Here is a 20,873-nt window from a genome sequence, read left to right as displayed (position 1 = left end):
TGCCCCAGATGAGCAGAGCATTGCCCCCTAGTGGGCTTGCTGGGTGTATCCTGGTCAGGGTGCATATGGGAGTCTGTCTCTGCCTCCCCTCCTCTCACTGAAAAAAAAAAAGTTATAGCCTGACTAGGCAGTGGCGCAGTGGATAAGAGCATCGGACTGGGACGTGGAGGACCCAGGTTCGAAACCCCAAGGTCATCAGCTTGAGCGCAGGCTCACCTGGTTTGAGCAAGGCTCACCAGCTTGAGCCCAGAGTCGCTGGCTTGAACAAGGGGTCACTCAGTCTGCTGTAGCCCCCTGGTCAAGGCACATATGAGAAAGTAATAAAAAAACAACTAAGGTGCTGCAACAAAGAATTGATATTTCTCATCTCTCTCCCTTCCTGTCTGTCTCTATTTGTCCCTCTCTTTGTCTCTGTCTCTGTCACACACACACACACACACACACACACACACACACACACACACACACACAGGTTACAAAAAACATACAACAGACTGGGTGGGGGGCTTGTGGCCATAAGGGTCTAAAGTAGACCCCCTGAGTTTGCCCCCTGATAATCTGCATACTTATCTCTTGGCCTCAACCTTCTCATTCACATAATGGAGACAACACCACTGTCAGTTTGACACGGTGAGTCTCAGCCTGAAAACCATCAGAGTCCCCATGCATAGGACAAGGGCGCTAAATGTTTCAGACAAACAAGCAAATGAATGCTGTTTCCTGTGACCCCAGCCCCCCCTCCACTGGCACACCGTGCTGAGAAGGCTCTGACCCAGGGTACCCCTCACATGTCCCAGGTGAGCCAGCCACTCTGCCACTACTGACGCTGCCCACACAGTCACTCAGAGAGCAGACCCACCTTTGGTCCCTCATACAGGAAAGAGTCCCATATTTTGAAGAGGATGTCACTGACAACACTGTCCACAAACACCACCAGAAACCAGTTGAACGTAATGAGGGTGTAGTCCACTTTGTACTGTTCGAAGTGGGTGTGTAGTCGCGGCAGCTTCTCATTCATGAGGTCTCTGAACACCCGCTGGTCCACCTACATAGAGAACAGAGGGCAGAGACATGGGTCCACCACAGCATTGAGCAGGCAATCTGAGGCCCAGGGCATGGACAATGGTCCAGGTGTACACTGGGCTCGGCCCTGGGCGGATTGCAGGTGCCACTGAGTGCCTGTGGCCTGTCACCCTTTCCACAGGCCAAGGCAAGGGGGTGGGCAATGGCCTGAAGACCACTCCTGTACCCAATATGCCCTATGACAGCAGACGCTGCAGGAGCCAGCGGAACAGTCAGTCTTGCCAATCCCCGTGGGAGTACAGGAGATGCTGCTTCAAAGGACTGCAGACCTAACCGCTGAAGAGCAAATGGGACATCACCATGTCCACCCAACAGGGCGGTGAAGGCAGCAAGGGCTCTAGAGTCAGAGTTTGAATCTCAGTCTTCCACTTACTAGCTGTGTGGCCAGTCCCCCTGGAAGGCCGGCTAGTGATAGTGCTTTTTTTTTTTTTTTTTTCCTCCAGAGACAGAGAGAGTCAGAGAGAGGGATAGACAGACAGGAACAGAGAGATGAGAAGCATCAATCATTAGTTTTTCATTGCACATTGCAACTTCTTAGTTGTTCACTGATTACTTTCTCATATGTGCCTTGACCGCGGGCCTTTAGCAGACCGAGTAACCCCTTGCTGGAGCCAGCGACCCTGGGTCCAAGCTGGTGAGCTTTTTGCTCAAGCCAGATGAGCCCATGCTCAAGCTGGCGACCTCGGGGTCTCGAACCTGGGTCCTTCCACATCCCAGTCTGACGCTCTATCCACTGTGCCACCTCCTGGTCAGGCGATAGTGCCTCTTTTTAAAAAAATATTTCATTGATTGGTCCTGGCCAGTTGGCTCAGCGGTAGAGCGTTGGCCTGGCGTGCAGGAGTCCCGGGTTTGATTCCCGGCCAGGGCACACAGGAGAAGTGCCCATCTGCTTCTCCATCCCTCGTCCTCTCCTCCTCTCTGTCTCTCTCTTCCCCTCCCGCAGCCAAGGCTCCATTGGAGCAAAGTTGGCCCGGGCACTGAGGATGGCTCCATGGCCTTCGTCTCAGGCACTAGAATGGCTCCAATTGCAGCAGAGCAATGCCCCAGATGGGCAGAGCATTGCCCCCTGGGGGGCATGCCAGGTGGATCTTGGTCAGGCGCATACGGGAGTCTGTTTGAGTGCCTCCCCACTTCTAACTTCGAAAAAAATAAATTATTGATTTTACAGAGGGAGGAGAGAGAGAGGGGAGAAACGAGAAGCATCACCTCAAAGTTGTTTCACTTTCGTTGTTCATTGATTGCTTGTCGTTTGTGCCTTGACCAAGCAAGCCCAGGGTTTTGAACCAGTGACCTCAGTGTTCCAGGTAGATACTCTTATCTACTGTGCCACCACAGGCCAGGCATAGTGATGGTGCTTCTTATCTGCCGGTGTTATTCTGTCCCTCGACATTCAAATAACAATGACATATCTGCACTGCTTCATGCCTGGCACTGGCCAGTACTGATGATGACAGGTGATAGGGACCAGCAGCTGCCTTTAAGGGATGTAAGCACCCAACCAGGCAATGGCGCAGTGGATAGAGTGTCAATCTGGGACGCTGAGGACTCAGGTTCAAAACCCCGAGGTTGCTGGCTTGAGCACGGGATCCTAGTCGTGACCCAAATTGCTGGCTTGAAGCCCAAGGTCGCTGGTTTGAGCAAGGGATCATTGGCTTGGCTGGAGACCGCCAGTCAAGACACACATGAGAAAGCAATCAATGAACAACTAAAGTGCCACAACTATGAGTTGATGCTTCTCATCTCTCTCCCTTCTTGTCTGCCTGTCCCTCTCCTTCTCTCACTAAAAAAAAAAAAAAAAAAAAAAGAGGGGGGCTGTTATGTTAGGTTGGCAAGGTAGAAGGGCAGTTGATCTCAGGACCAAGTGATGGCCACATGATTCATTCTGCCTGGAGGGTCAGGGCTAAGGACGCCTTACAGGAAGGGACTTACAAGCTGGCCTTAAGTGGGAGAGGACACATGCACATGTCTCTCCTCCCAGCCAGGTGGCAGATGATGTGTCACTCATAAGGCTGCCTGGTGCTTGGCAGAGGGCTGGGTGCGTAAGAGCTGGCCAGGGACTGCTTGCTCGGGCCTCTGTTCATCCCCCTCCCAATCTGGGCTTAGGAGGATGTGGAATGACTCTATCATTCATCTCTGTGTCCTCAGCACCTAGCAAGGTCCCAGACCACCATGTACAGTCAACAGATAGAACAGATGGGAAATGTCTGAACTGCAGCAGCAGGGGAGCGGGCTGTGCACTGGGTCCTGGCAGCAGGCATTTGACAGGGATTTGTAAGCACAGAACGGGGGGGGGGGGGGCAGAGTGCGCGCGTGTGCACACACACACATACACACACACACACACACAAGGCTGCCCCCATTTAGGAGCAGTGTAGTGAAATATCCATCATAGGAGAATGGTCAAATACATAACAGGCACACGCTGAAGGAATATCATAGCCACTGACCAGGATGATTACAAAATATGTATAACACAGGAGAATGCTTGGGCTATAATGGAAACCAACCCGGGTTAAAAAAAAAGAAAGAAAATGGGAAATATATCAAAATGCTAACTACTATGCTATAGCTGGTAGGGTAACAGGTGTTTCTCACTTTCTTAATATCTTTCTATCTTAAGAAACTTCTCTTTATTGAGACCTTTACTTTTATAGTCAAGAGAAGACATCTCCTTAGAGTTTACATGTGTATTTGTGAGACAATGTGATGCAGATTTTATCTTAAATATACACTTAAAACAGGCCTTCCCCTGTTGCCTATAATAACAATTTAATAATAATTTTATTGAGTTCTGAGAATGTTCTCAGCATTAACTCTTTTTTTGGGGGGGGGTATTTTTCCAAAGTTAAAAGCGGGGAGGCAGTCAGACAGACTCCCACATGTGCCAGATCAGGACCCACCCAGCATGCCCACTAGGGGGTGATACTCTGCCCATCTGGGGCATTGTTCCATTGCAGCCAGAGCCATTCTAGTGCCTGAGGCAGGGGCCATGGAGCCGTCCTCAGAACCCGGGCCAACTTTGCTCCAATTGAGCCTTGGCTGCGGGAGGGGAAGAGAGAGAGAGGAAGGACAGAGGGAAGGGTAAAGAAGATGGGCGCTTCTCCTGTGTGCCTGACCAGGAATCGAACCTGGGACTTCCACACGCCGGGCTGACACTCTACCGCTGAGCCAATCGGCCAGGGCAGCATTAAACTCTTTTAATATATCATCAGAATTCAATCTCAAACACTCTTATGAAGGGAGTATGATGCTCATCTTACAGATGAGGAAACTGAGGCACAGGGACGGTAAGTGAGGTGGCCAACCTCCACAGCTCACAGGAGGGAGGGCCTAGCTGTGGTCAGCCATGGGACCCTCAGCCCAGCTCCTGACCAATGGCAGAGATGCAACTAGAAAGTGAAACTCAGAGGCCACTCTAGATATTTACAACAGGGGGTCTTTACCAGAGAGATGGCCATCCTGGTGACAACCGCTGAGAAGCCAAACAGCTGATGGGGAGGTGGCCACAAGGCAAAGACAGAAAGGATCCCCAGGTTAGAGCACAAAGGTCTCCACTGGTGTGGGGGACCTGACACTCAGGAGACACAGCCACTGACAGGCAGTGCCCCTGACGCAGAGGGTGAAGTGCTTTCAATACACCTCCCGCTCCCCTCATCCCCTAGCCAACTCAGGACATGGGAGGCAGCCTGTCAACTCAGCCCTTGGGACGCTGAGTGGGGTAGGGAGCATGAGGAGGGCATAAACTTGGGGACAGGACACAGTGGAGCATAGACTAATGCAGAGCTGTGGTTGAGAGACAGACATGCTCTCAGGCAGGACATGACTGTGAGAGACGTGACAAGCGCTGCCAGCAGGAAGCAGGGTCATGACGATGACACCCTCAACCACAGGGGCTGTCTCAAGCAAGACAGAACTCTGGGCTCCCCAGCCCATGTCATCATATCCTGTCCCCTGGCTCGCACCCCAGGTGTGGTGGACACGGACTGGCTGCTCGGATCTGCTGTGGAAGGTGACCAGGCTGATGGCTCAGCACTTCCCTCTGGGTCTATCACTGCATTTGCTCACAGCCACCCTGCCGGCAGCTCTCAACCCAGAGCGAGCACTGCAGCAGCAGCGACACAGCCCGTCCCTGAGATGCCTGCACCTTCAATAGGTGGCCTTGGCTGAGGACTCCTCGCCAGCCTGGCCAAAACTTTCCTAGAACTGCACAGTAGTCTGAGATCATTCCACCCACACTTCCTTCCTTCCCTGGGTCCTTCACAGGTGTTTCCCCCAGGAATCTATGGCACATCTACTCATGTCCTGGCCTCTGCCTCCTGGAGAAGCTGAGCAGGCACGGTCCCAAGGGCCCTGGACCATGGCTCAGCCTGCCAGGCATACTAGGCCCTGGGCCGAGAGTGCTTACCTGTCACCATGCAGAGCAGGTCTGCAGGGCTAGCTGGTCTAGTTCTCACTGGGATCTAACAACCTGCTGGACCAGGTGCTAGAAAGCCCGGTCCATACCCGCTTGCTCAGGACAGCGGCCCCGTCTCCAGCGTGGCCCTGCCTGTGCGCCTCACTCAGGGGTCGTCAGGGCTGAAGCCACGCAGAGAAAGCCTCCCCCACCAAGGTTCAGTTCAGGTCACTTCTCTGCTCTAATTCTACAAGTTGCTGACAGAAGCACAATACATTAAGAAATACCTGGGATCCTAAAAGAGTCTTTGTGTAATAGTCTCGAGGCATGAAGACTTCCACTATGGTAACCAGGCACCAGAAAGCGTCCTCTTGTTCAAGGTACAGGAGCGCCACTGCCGCCAACCTACAAGCAAGCAGGGAACAGGCTGAGTGCTGGCATGTGCCGCGCTCTCTCACGGCGTGGCTGTCTAGTTCTCCAAAAAATGACAGTAAGTACATGTCAACAAGCAAGGCATTTCTTCAAGTCTGAGAAGCAATGCCACACTTCCTCCCCCTTAATTTGCTTTTTGTTTAAAGATGATGAAATTGTTTCCCAGTTGTCAACCAGCCTCATTTAAAAAAAGTTTTCATTATGAGATTTTTGCTAATGCAGCTAATTCTTTGAGTTTATTGTTCAAGAAGTTCCAACTGATCCTTTTATGCACAAAAAACCCAGAGCTGATGGGAGAGGCGAAGAACACATGATGGTTTGAAAAAACGTTCCTGATGCCATTCTGCTTAAAAGGGGGCTTCAAACCCGACCCTAAGGGTCAGCACGTGGGGTAGGGGACAGCCACACACATCAACTACTACAGATTCACGATGGGGACTTGGGTCTAGCCACTGACGCTGTCACCACTCAAGAGTTTACTTATTTAGTCATCCGGTGTGGCTCTGAGCAAGCGGCACTCAGGACACAGGACGAAAGAATACGGCAGCGGAAAGTGCCCGCTCCACGTCTGCAGTCCAGAACCTCTGCCTGTGACATGAGGCTTCAGTGTACCCCTCACGGGAAAGCCCCCGAAGCCACTTCTCAGAATCGGTTTTTGCTTTTCGTTTCCTTAAATTAAATTATAATGAGCCTGACCAGGCAGTGGCGCAGTGGATAGAGCGTCGGACTGGGATGCGGAAGTACCCAGGTTCGAGACTCCGAGGTCGCGCGCGGGCTCATCTGGCTTGAGCAAAGAGCTCGCCAGCTTGGACCCAAGGTCGCTGGCTCCAGCAAGGGGTTGCTCGGTCTGCTGAAGGCCCACGGTCAAGGCACATGTGAGAAAGCAATCAATGAACAACTAGGAAGTCGCAATGCGCAACGAGAAACTGATGATTGATGCTTCTCATCTCTCTCTGTTCCTGTCTGTCCCTGTCTATCTCTGCCTCTGTAAAAAAAAAAAAAAAAAAAAAAAAAAAAAAAAAAAAAAAATTATAATGAATTCATCTAAAATTAAAAGGCTGAAGAAATAAAAGAACTGGGGTAGGTGGATGAAGGCATGAGTGGGAAGGAGCGGTGGTCAGGGGATGGAGGTGTGGAGAGAAAGCTTCAATATTCTGAGACATCACGTGTGTGGAAGAACTGATTCTCTGACCCTCCCAGATAGCTGGGGTTACTGTATCCCCAAACAGGCATGCTCTGTCCTCACCGAGACCCCTTGCATTTCACAGGTTTCCAGCTTCCAGAAATGTTTAGACTGAATATATAAGGTGAGTTTAACAAAACAAGATGGCTTCACCAGGCAGTGTTCTATTACAGGCTTTTCCTCTAATGGGGACAGGATGCAGATAGGCAGCCTAGGTGCCTTTTCATGCAAAACACAGAGATGCCACCCTCTCCTCACCCCCACAGAGGCAATGACTTCCAGGAAACTACTTGCTTTCATGTCTTAACAAGTAACATTACAGTTACACCTTTCTTCCTGCAGCACGTTCATCTCAGATGCAAATAGGCAGCCCTTATCTGGAGGTCAAAAAGGCCCGTGAGCAGCCACCATGTCAGCTCATGCAGTTGACTTACAGGGGAATTCCCGAAGAACACACAGAATGTCTACATTCTCATTGCGTCCATGTATAACCCGGGGCATCTACTTTTATGACACAGAGAGGACTCTAAATGGACAACTGTAATGACAGTGATGAGAGAAACAGACAAGGAGCAGACACGGCACAAAAAGTGCCACAGCACTCATCGAGTCCAGGGATGGGGCCGCTGCCCGGGCAGCAAACCTCAGTACCTGCCGAGGTCTCATCCGGTCCCAGCTCAGCTCAGAGTCGCCTGCGTCAGTAAAAGAGGACAGACTTTCAGAGTCCTCTATGAAAACAAGGAGAGACTCAAGTCCAAACAAAAACAAGTTCAGGCTCTTCGAGGGCTACGCTTCAACCAGCTGGAGGACTGCCTAGGCAACCTCTTGACTCACAAAGACCCTGGGCACACAGGAAGGCCACCGGGTTTCACGTCATGCATGAGAAACGAATGAAGTCACACTCTGATGAAAGCCCTAGTGTGATAAGAACCATGAGGAAAGAGAAACCTAGTTGTCTCAGATCAATTGGACTTCGGCGTTCTTTTTTTTTAAGTATATGTGCTGCCAAAGCGAGCACTAGACTTCGGTGTTCTTAACATTCTCTGAAAACACGTTTGTTTCTCTTATTTTAGAATAGGGGAGATTGCGTAATTAAAACTGGCTTACTGTAGCTCCTTATTCCATTAATAAAATATTGGCTTTTCCTGGCTAAGCAGGAGGGGAGGCAGCTCTCCGGCAGTGCCTGGTGCCTACAGATGATCTTAACGGCAAACGGGGGCATTCTGCGGGCAAGCACCCACCTGTTCAGACCCTGGCAGTAGCCAATATCCGGGTTTCGCCAGGAGAAGGCCAGCAGCACGTTGCGTAACTTCTGTATGCCTTCCGACGTGGGGCAGGAGTAATGTTTGTTATTGGGCAGAGTCCGCAGCAGGTCTAGCTCGATCTGCTTGGAGGCTGGGTTTTGCTTCTCCAGCGCCTTCTGAAGCAGGGTTTGGAAGTACCCGGGCTTAGTGCTGTCCTTGAACTTCCTGGTGTGAAGGTCCACGCACCACTTCCACACCTTGGATCGGTGCTCATGGGGAATGCCCGCCCGGATCAGGTTCTTCAGTTCTGGGGAGCACATCATCTCCCGGTTCATCGTGCTCGCGAAATAGTTTTCCCACTTGACCCCAGTGGAAACCTCCTGGTTTTCTGTGAGGTAGAGAGTCTTCAGGTCCAATGCCCGGACTTTGGCCACCAACTTCTCTTCCTCGTCATCCTCTGGGACAGTCTTAAATCCATAAATATCATATTCACTGTGGAGAAAAACAACAGGGGAAACTGAACAATGTAAACTTGGCAAAAAGACCAAAAAGAGAACCTAGAAATTAGCTCTTATGTAATGGTCACTTTGATATGTAACCAGGCATTTCAACTCGTGAGGAAATAAGCATCTCCATAAACAGGGTGAGGACAACTGGTTATCTGTACAGGGAAAAAAATTAAATTAGATCTCTTCTTGATACCATAGAAGAAAAAAATTAATTCTACATGGTTTAAAGCCCTAGATGTGAAAAGCACAGAGGATACAAAACCACAAAAACAAGGCTGATACATTTGGTGTGTGTGTGGGTGTGTTTATGTATCACACAGGTATTTGCATAGCTTTTATGTTTGAAAAGTATCGTTTTAAAAGGTGAAAAGACAAAGGAGAAAAACTTTTTCTTTTTAAGTGAGAGACAGAGAAGGGATAGATAGGGACAGACAGGAAGGGAAAGAGATGAGAAGCATCAATTCTTCATTGCAGCACCTTAGTTGTTCATTGATTGCTTCTCATATGTGCCTTGAATGGGGAATCCAGCAGAGCAAGTGATCCCTTGCTCAAGCCAGCAACCTTGGAGTCAAGCCAACGACCTTGGGCTTCAAGTCAGATCCCACACTCAAGCCAGCGACCCCACACTCAAGCTGGTGAGTCCATGCTCAAACCGGATAAGCCCATACTCCAGGCAGTGATCTCAGGGTTTCGAATCAGGGTCCTTTGAGTCCTAGGCTGATGCTCTATCCACTGGGCCACCACCTGGTCAGGTGAGAGAAAAACATTTATAAGCTATTAGTGGTGTAGGCTGTGGTCAATCACACTATGGGCTGCAGAGACATCCATGCCCTCATCTGTGGAACCTGTGAAAATGCGACATTATGTGGCAGATGGGATTAGTTACAGAACCTAAGATAAGGAGGTTATCCTGGGTTACCTGGTGGGCCAAGGCAATCACAGGAGCCCTAGGAAGTAGAAGAAAACAGAAGAGTTAGAGAGATGCAGCAATGGAAGAGGCAGCAGAGATGTGAGGAGAGGCACTGGCCATCTGTGTCTGGCCTTGAAGATGAAAGAAGGGGCCACAAGCCAAGGGACATGAGTGGCTATAGGACCTGGGAATGGCCACAACTGACAGCCAGGAAGGGAATAGAGATCTGATCCCACAATTGCGAAGAATTATATTCTGCCAGCTTGAATGACCAAGGACACAAACCGCCCCCTAGAACCTTGAGAAGTAGTGCAGCCCTGCCGACACCTGTGAGACCCATGCTGACTGCTGACCTACTGAACTGTAAGATGATTCACATGGATGGTTTTAAGCCACTAAGTGTACAACAATCTGTTACCCAATACAAAAGCCCTTCACACACTGTGCTCATGTGGACACACGTACATGATGGTCACTGCATCATGGTTTGTAATAAGGAAAATTGAATGATCCCACACGCCCACCCGAGGAAGGAGTACAGACATGTGGTGTGCTCACACAATGAAGGTATGTGAGCAGTAACAACACACACTAGACACGTGGGTACCTGGACAATTTCAGAAAATACTGTTAAAAGAAGCCTCAAAAAGATAGGACTGTGGTGGGGTTAGTGTATTAAAACGTGTCATCAGTTGGAAATACATATTAAGTGTTTAAAGATGAAATTACACATCTAGCATTTGCTTAAAAATATTCCAGAAAAAAATCACTTTGTGTGAGGGGAAGAGTGAGATGAACCAGGATTGGCAAACATAAATTGCTAAAGCTGGTCACACTTGCACATGGGGTTTTTTGTAAGATTCTATATACTACTTCATATGTTTACAATTTCCCATAATAGAAAGCTAAAATAAGTCAATATACAGTCATTGTTCTGTGTCTACATAACGTATGAAGACATACAGCACAGTCAGAGCCCAAACGCATGGGGAGGAAGACACAGCACCCGAGAACAGCTGGCTGGAACGCCCACACAGGAGTCCACTAGGAACAGAGCAGGAGTACGTGGTACAGGGTGGCCGCCCAGGCTGGGGTCCTCCTGTCCTTGCCACTCTGGGGCTGTGTGACCCTGGGAAAGTTATGTCACCTCTCTAACCCTAACTTCTTCATCTGTAAATTAAGGATAAAACACCCTCACCCTCACTGAGCAGTAAATACGAGCCTGTGTGTAAGATCCTCACACAGCTCCTGGCACTCAGTGAGAGCTTAACGATGGCGTTGCCCACATTCTGGCAGCACATGTTGAACCACAGTCTGAGTGGCTCAGGCAGTGCAGGCCAGGGCTGTCGGCACACAGAAGGCAAAGCCAAGCTGATGCCAGGCTCAGCCCAGGGTCAAGGTGGGGCGGGAGAGGCAGCAACCTCCGTGAGTAGGGCCTTGGCATTGGGCTGCAGGGTCTGTCCCTGAACAGCAAGGGAGTGAAACAGAGGACTTGCACCTAGTGAACCTGCAGATTGCTCCTCTCCAGCATTTCACGAATCTTATTTTTCAGAAACTCAAATATGAAGGTTCTTAATCCAAGATCCATCACAGGCTTACAGCCTGATTTTCTGAAAAATACACATAATATGTATGTGTATCCAAGTGCATTTTGGGGGCAAGTGTGTCCATGGTTTGTATCAGACCCTCAGTGAGTTCTGAACCACCAGTCAGGTTGCACTGGAAACAGAATCAAGGCTACTGTTCACGCTGGCACGGAACGCAGGAGGAAAGTCCTGCAATAAAAAAATCCGGGCTGAGTCCTAGCTCTGTGACTTGGTTATTCTGGCAAGAGTAATGAGATTATCTGTTCTAATGACGACAGGACTTGTCATGAGCATCCAATGAGACAGTCATGTAAAGCTCTCTGTGAATCACTGCTGCTGTCACTCCCACTCCCACCACCACCACCAGTCACTGGTCCTGTTACCTGACAAGATGAGGTTTCACGAATGCTTGCTCTGGCTGCTCTGGGCCCTCCACCTGCAAAGCATCCTCCAGCAGCTGGGCTATGACATCCCGGGCTGGCCCCTGTTCTTCTGAGCAAACCGGTGTCTTCATTTCTTGGAGCAAGATCAGGTACTTACTTTCTATCTGGCAGAGCTTGGCTTCCAGGCTGGAATACTGCAAAGAAAGTAGTGGTTACCTCCATCCAGACAGAGATGCAGAAAAAATAAACCTTAGGTACCGTGGCTATCAATCAATGACAAGCCCAAAACTACTAGGAAAAGCCAGAGACACTAAATCAAAGGCAAGCGACTAATTTATGCCCTCACACCAGTCATTTAAAATGGCCTGCCAGGGGCTCCCCTTCCTTCGATGGTGTCTGGCACAGAAGAGGTGCTACTAATAAGACTTCTGGATGCCAACACAAGCATCAGTTCTGGACAGGGGTGAGGTGAGCTGCAGAAACCAGGCCACATGCCCATCATGGAGGTTGAGCTGAGTGCCACTTGGCACATGGGTCATGAGCAGCCTCCCCGTGCTCAACACCTTCTCAGGACAATGACTCAGGACTAGTTCTCAACTGCCACCTTATAAAGCAAATCAAATACACCCCTAGGAAGCATGCAGAACGAGGTGTGGGAAGTGCTCTGAGGATCACTTCAGAGGCAGATCAGGTACACAGCAGTTGCTGACACACTGTCACTGAATTTCACTGGACTATAACTGCAGTGTTGGTGATGTCTTTAAACTTCGCAATGCCCTTTGCAGCCACAATCATGTCTGACCCTCACACCAGCCCTGTCAGGCTCACAGGGGAGGCACTGTTCTCACCACCCCCTTTTACAGAGAAAATACAGATTCACCTAGCCCAATAGCATTAGTCAAAAATTCAAATAACCTTAATTTGGGGGGCTCGGAATTGTATTTAATTTTTTTCTGTAAACTCCATTATATGTGTGAAAGGAAGCAACATCTCAGGACACTGTCTTCTGTCTTCATCCCAGACACATGAAACAGCAAACAGCATCAAACACTGCAAGTATTTTAAGTATATTTTGGTGTCAGTGACCAACATCCATCCCAGCATGCACGCTGAATGGGTTTTCAAGCGCGTCCATTTCAAAATGGCTTCCAAATTGCCAGGTAATGGAATACATCCACCCTGACCCACCTTGGCCATCAGATCCCTCTCTCTCCTTTCTGCATTTCTCCGCAGTGCTGAGAGTTCCAAAATTTCCTTATTTAGAAATTTATTTTGGGTTTTGTACCCCTGCAGATTATCCTGTTGAAAAAAAAAATCCATCCATTCACTTTGGCTGTTAATATTTTGCTGCCTCACCAAACAGCCCTGCTAAGTTAGAGCAAGTTCTGAGGAACTGAAAGCTGATTATCAGGCACTTTCTGGTTAATATTTGGGGCAGCGCTTGGCAGGGGATGGCAAGCAGGAACTATGTCTGATGAAAGAGATGGGGAAATGACTTTATTTAACGGTGGTGATATTCCTGAACTGAACACGGTGGGGCAAGACGCAGCCTCCACAGGTACGTGGAAAGGTGAAGCCTGAGGGTTGCATAAGCCACGTCTCAGCTGCCTGGAAGTGGGAGAGGAGAGAGAGCTGAAACTGCTGGGGCTGCCTTAGGAGACTAGGAATTATTTCGCTGTCGCTCAGAGGACAGTAGCCTTTGAGTGACATCAACGGACACAGACTGGTAAGGGGTTTGGGGATCTCTCGTCCCAGTAATCAGAGCCCACACTGGCTCTTACCTTCAGCCTGTCCAGCTCCAGCTGGTCCCTGCCGGCAGAGGCCGCTGTGGGGGAGCTGGGCACCCAGGTGGGAGAGGCCGCGCTGCCCTCGCATTCGCTGAGCTGCCGCGACAGCTTGATGATGACCTCGTCCTTGGCCTGGATGGTCTCCATCAGCATCCCTAGCTGTTCGTTGAGCTCACCCACTTTGCTCTTCAGTGTTCTCACCTCCTGCTGAAGGCTCTCTTTCTCCAGGTTGAACCTCTCCAGCTGGCTAGCGAGGCCCAGAATCTGGTCATCCTTCTGGTGTAGAAGCTCCAGTGTGTCCTGCGGGACCCCGTCGCAGAGCCGGCTGCTCGTGAAGTACTTGTCATACTGGGATGACCGCACTGTCTGCTGCAGCAGCCGCACAAGCTCCTGGAGCCGGAGCGGATGAAGGGCAGGGAGAGGAAAACAGAACCGGGGTAAGTCTACACTGGAACTGGAGGGAATGCAGAAGCTTTGCTGGCAACATTTTAATACCAAACTTCCTCCTGAAGGATCTCAAAAATAAAGAGGAAAAAAAACTCCATAAAGACCATCCGTAGAGAACAATGGTCGGAAACAGGAAATAATGGGCACACATGCTGTAATTAGCAATGGTTCCGGGTAAATGCTCACCCGTATTAAAAACTGGCCTGCTAAGCAATTAAGGGCGGTTAGGTCTGATTAGCTCACAAGGAGAGTGTTGTTTAACAGGATGTGGAAAGTATTTTAACAGCTACTCACTGACTCTAGGCTGAAGCTCAGACAGAGTTGATGCCAGAGCAGGAGGGAGTAAGGTGCACACAACACACTCCTCCAACCACTCGAAGGGTCTGCACTCTCCTTGCAAATTCAAATACTTCTGAACAAATGAGCAGGCTTAGTGGCAGTGCCTAACATAATGGCTATGGCAACATAAAACTTTTAGAGTCCCTGGCCTGCTGACGTGGAATGAGAGAGAAGTGTGAAGAAGAAAAGGTACCTTCTGACTAGACAGGTCTTTCTGTAAACGTTCCAGCTCTTCCTGCTGGCTTTGGACCTGCAGCTGCATGTCAGAGGCGGGCTTGCTGGCGCCACCACTGCCTGATGTCCCCTCGGTTGCAGGATCACCGCTATTGTGACGACTTTTGTATGATCCAATCATGTCTTTCAAAGGGCGCTTTCCTTTGTAGGGAACGCGTCCAAAATCAAAGGGGAACCCTGAGCCAGTTACTCCTACAGAGAAACAAAACTTGTTTTTCAAGAGCAGGCCAAATCTTACTTTTGGAAACTCCAATAAAATACATTAGGCTCTCACCTCTCACCTTCCAAGGAGTCTGCATTCATACCATAGAGATGCCTCTGCCCCTCTCATTCTTGAAAACAACCGTGCCTGAGTAAGATGTGCTCCCCCACCGGATGCTTCTGTACAAGACTCTACCATGTGACCACTTTAAAAGACTACACTGTCATCTGATTGCTCAATGTTTGCCTTAAGACAGATGAAAAAAGCACTAATGAGGAATTAATGACAAAACAGTACTATAGCTCTCCTAAGATTCTTTGGTAATGCTAAGTTTATTTTCCAAAATCTATTTTCAAAAGCTCAGTGATAAACCTCTATGTTCACATAACCATTTTCCCACTTCAGGTACTTTGAGGACCAAAGAGAACAGAGACCCAGGCCAGGGAAGGGCGTGGCTTCTCCAGTGCCCACAGCATCTTGAGAACATGGATGGTGTCCCTGCCCTAGGACACCCTGTGAGGACGGCCCCACCTGTGAAGTTGGATGGCAGGTTCCAAGGACAGGACTTAGACATACTAGGGACCCTTGGCTTCTATCTTTGCTAATTTGTCCTTAGTAAAAAACAAACAAAAGGTCCAAAATGTATATAAAAATTATAAACACACATTTTAAAGCACAATTCTGTTTCTTAAAAATTGATATTTAAGAATACTGAGGAATCCAAACAAATTTTTGTGTAGATGGATTCAAATATATATTTAAAACATTAGGGGAGACACACAGGAGTACATACTCTACAGATTCCATTTATATAGTATAAAGTTAGAAAATAGGCAAAATGAACCTATGTTGTGTGAGAAGTTGAGGGCAGTGACCGGAAGGTCTGAGGGCAGGGCCAGCTCCTGGGAGCAGTATTAACCAATTTGAGTGTTAGCAACGTGAGTGTGGTCACTATGGGACGATCCAGTGAGTGATACAGTTCTGATCTGGAGTCTTTCCTATATGTTATACTTCTATGAAAAAGTTTACTTAATAGGGGGAAGGGTAGCTCACCTCCTGTGACATGGACAAGCTGGTGGGGTTATTCTGGAGTCATTAGAGGAAATACCCATGAATGAAGCAAAATCAAAGTCAGAAACACCTCTGTCCCTTTGTGTCTTCCATGTAGGCTCCCTCTCAAAGGGCCAGGGGCTCTGTAAAGAAGCTACTCTCGGCTCTGCCCAGTTAGCTCAGTTAGTTAAGAGCATCGTCCCAAAATGATAAGGTTGCGGGTTCAATCTCCAGAAGGGCACATACAGGAAGCACGACTGAGTGGAACAACAAATGAATGCTTCCTTTTCCCCACTCTCTCTCTCCCTTCCTCTCTCTGTCTCTCTAAATATCAATCAATAAATAAAAGAGAGTAAGCCCTGGCCAGATAACTCAGTTGGCTGGAGCATCGTCTTAGAGCACAGAGGTTGCTGATCGATTCCCTGGCCAGGGTACATACAGGAACAGCTCGATGTTCCTGTCTTTCTCTCCCTGCCTCTCTCAAAACAAGCAAACAAACAAACAAAGCTACTCTCAAAACAAACAAACAAAAAAAGCTACTCTTCTAGAAGCTGGGAAGTTCTCATCTCTCCATGTCACTAAGCCCTTTGAGACCCTTCCCAGATCTGCTCACATTCATCCCTTCCCATCTAATTCCCAAAGTCTCTACAGGAAGTCACATCCTTTCCTATCTATTTGTGTGTGTGTGTGTGACAGAAGAGAGAGGGGCAGATAGGGACAGACAGACAGGAAGGGAAAGAGATGAGAAGCATCAACTCATAGTTGTGGCACCTTAGTTGTTCACTGAATGCTTTCTCATATGTGCCTTGACCGAGGGGCAACAGCAGAATGAGTGACCCCTTGCTCAAGCCATCAAACCAGATGAGTCCATGCTCAAGCTGGCAACCTTGGGGATTCGAACCTGGGTCCTCTGCATCCCAGACTGATGCTCTATCCACCGCGCCACCGCATGGTCAGGCACATCACTTCCCATCTAATTCCCAAAGTCTCTACAGATAAGTACACATCTCATTTTCAATAATACAAATGCCCCCTCCTCCAGAATGCCAGCCCAGTCCACAGTGAGCCCTCTCCTGGGTGCTCCCCTTGCCTCTGCTGTGCACAGCTTGTCACATTGCACATGCAGGTTGGTTCCACACCTGATCCTGTGGGACAAAGGCAAGCTCCCCTCAAAGCAAGTCATGGTGGTCCTTTCCAGGGACAGAGAAACATTTTCTCAGCTAATACTTGCTTTCCCAATAAACATTTCCTAAAATCCTGCCTCCTACTCCTACAAGCCCATGCTTGAATCAAGCATAAATTAGAATTTCAAGTTTGTTATTTTAAATATAAAACATCAATATTCCCTTAATGGATGAATGGATGCAGCACCATGAATGATTGCTTAAAGCATCAGGCAAAAGGCAGCAGGAAATCCGTACCAATGGATCAGGCAGATACCCTAACCCTGATCAATGTTCGCTATTCCAGATGTGGTACAACAGGAAACACACAGCACCCCCTCCCAAAATGTAATATTCTTGCCATGATGAAAAGTCATCCCTGAATCTGGGAAGGCCTCTGCTCTAGAGACCAGTATACACAAAACACAAAGATGCAAGAGCATATTAAGGGACCCCACATAAATACTATTAGCAAAATCCTTGGCATGAAAGCCCTGTTTCTTCAATAAGCACAGCAAGGCAATGAAAGGACAAACCACAGAGAGCTATTCAGACAGAAAGAGACCCAAGAAGATGGAGTTACTAAACACATACGCAGCCGTGGTTGGCTAACTCAGTTGGTTAGAGCATTGCCCCAGTACGCCAAGGTTGTGAATTTGATCCCTGGTCAGGGCACATACAAGAATGAATCAATGGGGCACCAGCAACCCCCATACCTGAACACCCTAGGTAGCAGCAGCAGAGGGTGTGGTGGGCCTGCAGACAGACCACACCTAGGGAACACAGAGGCCACACCCAGTGGACTCCAGTGGCCAAAACCTTCTTTCACATAGACAAAATGGGAAGGCAGAGAAATGCAACACAAATGTATCAAGAGAAATCCCCAGAAAAGGACCTGAATGAGTTGGATATAACCAAATTACCAGATGCAGAGTTTAAAATAATGATTGTGGCCCTGGCCGCTTGGCTCAGTGGTAAAGCGTGTGGGAGTCCTGGGTTCAATTCCCAGCCAGGGCACACAGGAGAAGCGCCCATCTGCTTCTCCACCCCTCTCCCTCTCCTTCCTCTCTGTCTCTCTCTTCCCCTCCCGCAGCCAAGGCTCCATTGGAGCAAAGTTGGCCTGGGTGCTGAGGATGGCTCTGTGGCCTCTGCCTCAGGTGCTAGAATGACTCTGGTTGAAACAGAGCGACACCCCAGATGGGCAAAGCATCGCCCCCTGGTGGGCGTGCTGGGTGGATCCCGGTCAAGTGCATGCGGGAGTCTGTCTGACTGCCTTCCCCATTTCCAACTTCAGAAAAAATACAAAAAACCCCCCACCAATTGTTAGGATGCTCAAAAATCTTAGAACAACAATAGATGGTCATTACGAACACCTAAATAAAGAGATAGCAAATATAAAAAAGGATATTGAAATAATAAAAAAGAATCAGTCAGAAATGACAAATACAATATCAGAAATAAAGAACATAAAGGAAGGAATTAAAAGCAGGATGGATGAAGCTGAGAATCAAATCAGCGAGTTAGAGGACAAGGTAAACAAAGGCACGGAAACAGAGCAGAAAAAAGAAAAGAGACTCAAAAAGTCTGAGGAAACTCTAAGAGAGCTCTGTGACAACATGAAGAGAAATAATATCCGCATCATAGGGGTTCCTGAAGAAGAAGAGAAAGAACAAACATGTTCAAACATATCATAGCTAAAAATTTCCCTAAATTAAGCCAGGAAAATGTCTCACAAGTTCAAGAAGCACAGAGAACTCCATTAAAGAGAAACCCAAAGAAATCTACACCAAGACATATTATAATTAAAATACCAAAGCTAAGAGATAAAGAGAAAATATTAAAAGCTGCTAGAGAAAAAAAGGCTATCACCTACAAAGGAGCCCCCATAAGGATGACTTCTGACTTCTTAACAGAAACACTTGAGGCCAGAAGGGAATGGCAAGAAATATTCAAAGTAATGCAGAACAAAAGCCTACAACCAAGACTACTTTATCCAGCAAGGCTATCATTTAAAATTGAAGGAGAAATAAAAAGCTTTCCAGACCAAAAAAAAAACAACTCAAGGAATTTACTACAACCAAACCAATGCTGCAAGAAATGCTAAGGGGCCTGTTGTAAACAGATCAAAGAGGAAAAAGAATACAGCAAAAGAGGAATACAGTTTTAAAGAATAAAATGGCAATAAACAACTACATATCAATAATAACCTTAAATGTAAATGGATTAAATGATACAATCAAAAAACATAGGGTAGCTGCGTGGATAAGAAAACAGGACCCATACGTATGCTGTCTACACTGTAAAACAAAAGAGGCACATAGACTGAAGATAAAAGGATGGAAAAAATATTTCACGAAAATGGAAATGAAAAAAAAGCTGGGGTCTGACCTGTGGTGGCGCAGTGGATAAAGTGTTGACCTGGAAACACTGAGGTCACCAGTTCAAAACCCTGGGCTTGCCTGGTCAAGGCACATATGGGAGTTGATGCTTCCTGCTCCTCCTTTCTGTCTGTCTGTCTCTCTCTCTCTAAAATGAATAAATAAAAAAGAAAAAAAAAAGCTGGAGTAGCAACACTTATATCAGACAAAATGGACTTTAAAACAAAAGCTATAGTAAGAGATAAAGAAGGTCATTACATAATGATAAAGGAAGCAATCCAACAGGAAGATATAACCATTATAAATATCTACACACCTAATACAGGAGCACATACATATATAAAACAGACTTTGATGGATTTAAAGGGTGAGATCAACAGCAATATTATAATAGTAGGGGATTTCAATACCCCACTAATGTCACTAGATAGATCCTCAAGAAAGAAAATTAACAAAGAAACAGCAGGCCCTGGCCAGTTGGCTCAGCAGTAGAGTATCGGCCTGGCGTGCAGGAGTCCGGGTTCAATTCCTGGCCAGGGCACAAAGGAGAAGCGCCCTTCTGCTTCTCCACCCCTCCCCCTCTCCTTCCTCACTGTCTCTCTCTTCCCCTCCCGCAGCCGAGGCTCCATTGGAGCAAAGATGGCTCGGGCGCTGAGGATGGCTCTGTGGCCTCTGCCTCAGGCACTAGAATGGCTCTGGATGCAACAGAGCAACGCCCCAGATGGACAGAACATCGCCCCCTGGTGGACATGCCGGGTGGATCCCGGTCGGGCGCATGCGGGAGTCTGTCTGACTGCCTCCCCGTTTCCAGCTTTGGAAAAAATGAAAAAAAAAAAAAAAAGAACAAAGAAACAGCAGATTTAAAGGACACACTAGATCAACTCAATTTAATAGATATCTTCAGAACCTTTCACCCCAAAGCAGCAGATTATACATTCTTTTCAAATGCTTATGGTACATTCTCTAGGATAGACCACATGTTAGGGCACAAAAGTGCTTTCAACAAATTTAAGAAGATTGAAATCATATCGAGTACTTTCTCTGAGCACAATGGCATGAAACTAGAAATCAACCACAACAGAAAAATTGAAAAATACTCAAACATTTGGAAACTAAATAGCATGTTATTAAGTAACAAATGGGTTAACAATGAGATCAAAGAAGAAATTCAAAAATTTCTAGAAACAAACGATAATGAGCATACATCAACTCAAAATTTATGGGACACAGCAAAAGCAGTCCTGAGAGGGAAGTTCATAGCATTACAGGCATACCTTAAGAAGCTAGAAAAAGCTCAAATAAACAAATTGACCCTGTATCTAAAAGAACTAGAAAAAGAACAGCAAGTAAAGCCCAGAGGTAGTAGAAGGAAGGAGATAATAAAGATCAGAGTGGAAATAAATGACATAGAGCCTAAAGAAACAAAACAGAGGATCAGGAGATGGTTCTTTGAAAAGGTAAACAAGATTGATGAACCTTTAACCAGATTCACTAAGAAAAAAAGACAGAGGACTCAAATAAAATTAGAAATGAGAGTGGAGAAATAACAA

The 20,873-nt window shown here is 47.6% G+C and overlaps 1 protein-coding gene across 1 annotated transcript in view; it reads right to left on the bottom strand.

Annotated features, from left to right (window-relative positions):
* TBC1D2B (TBC1 domain family member 2B) overlaps window positions 1–20,873 on the bottom strand; it is a 74,680-nt gene that overhangs the window by 8,413 nt on the left and 45,394 nt on the right. The window contains exons 5-11 of the mRNA XM_066239758.1: window positions 14,490–14,722; window positions 13,505–13,900; window positions 12,912–13,022; window positions 11,724–11,917; window positions 8,333–8,827; window positions 5,764–5,881; window positions 860–1,045 (exon numbers count right to left, since the gene is read on the bottom strand). Coding sequence (XP_066095855.1) covers window positions 860–1,045; window positions 5,764–5,881; window positions 8,333–8,827; window positions 11,724–11,917; window positions 12,912–13,022; window positions 13,505–13,900; window positions 14,490–14,722 — 1,733 coding nt within the window. The remainder of the gene's footprint in view (window positions 1–859; window positions 1,046–5,763; window positions 5,882–8,332; window positions 8,828–11,723; window positions 11,918–12,911; window positions 13,023–13,504; window positions 13,901–14,489; window positions 14,723–20,873) is intronic.

Source organism: Saccopteryx bilineata, chromosome 7 (genome assembly GCF_036850765.1).
Source record: "Saccopteryx bilineata isolate mSacBil1 chromosome 7, mSacBil1_pri_phased_curated, whole genome shotgun sequence".
Classification (NCBI taxonomy): domain Eukaryota; kingdom Metazoa; phylum Chordata; class Mammalia; order Chiroptera; family Emballonuridae; genus Saccopteryx; species Saccopteryx bilineata.
This window is presented reverse-complemented; position numbering and strand designations above follow the sequence as displayed.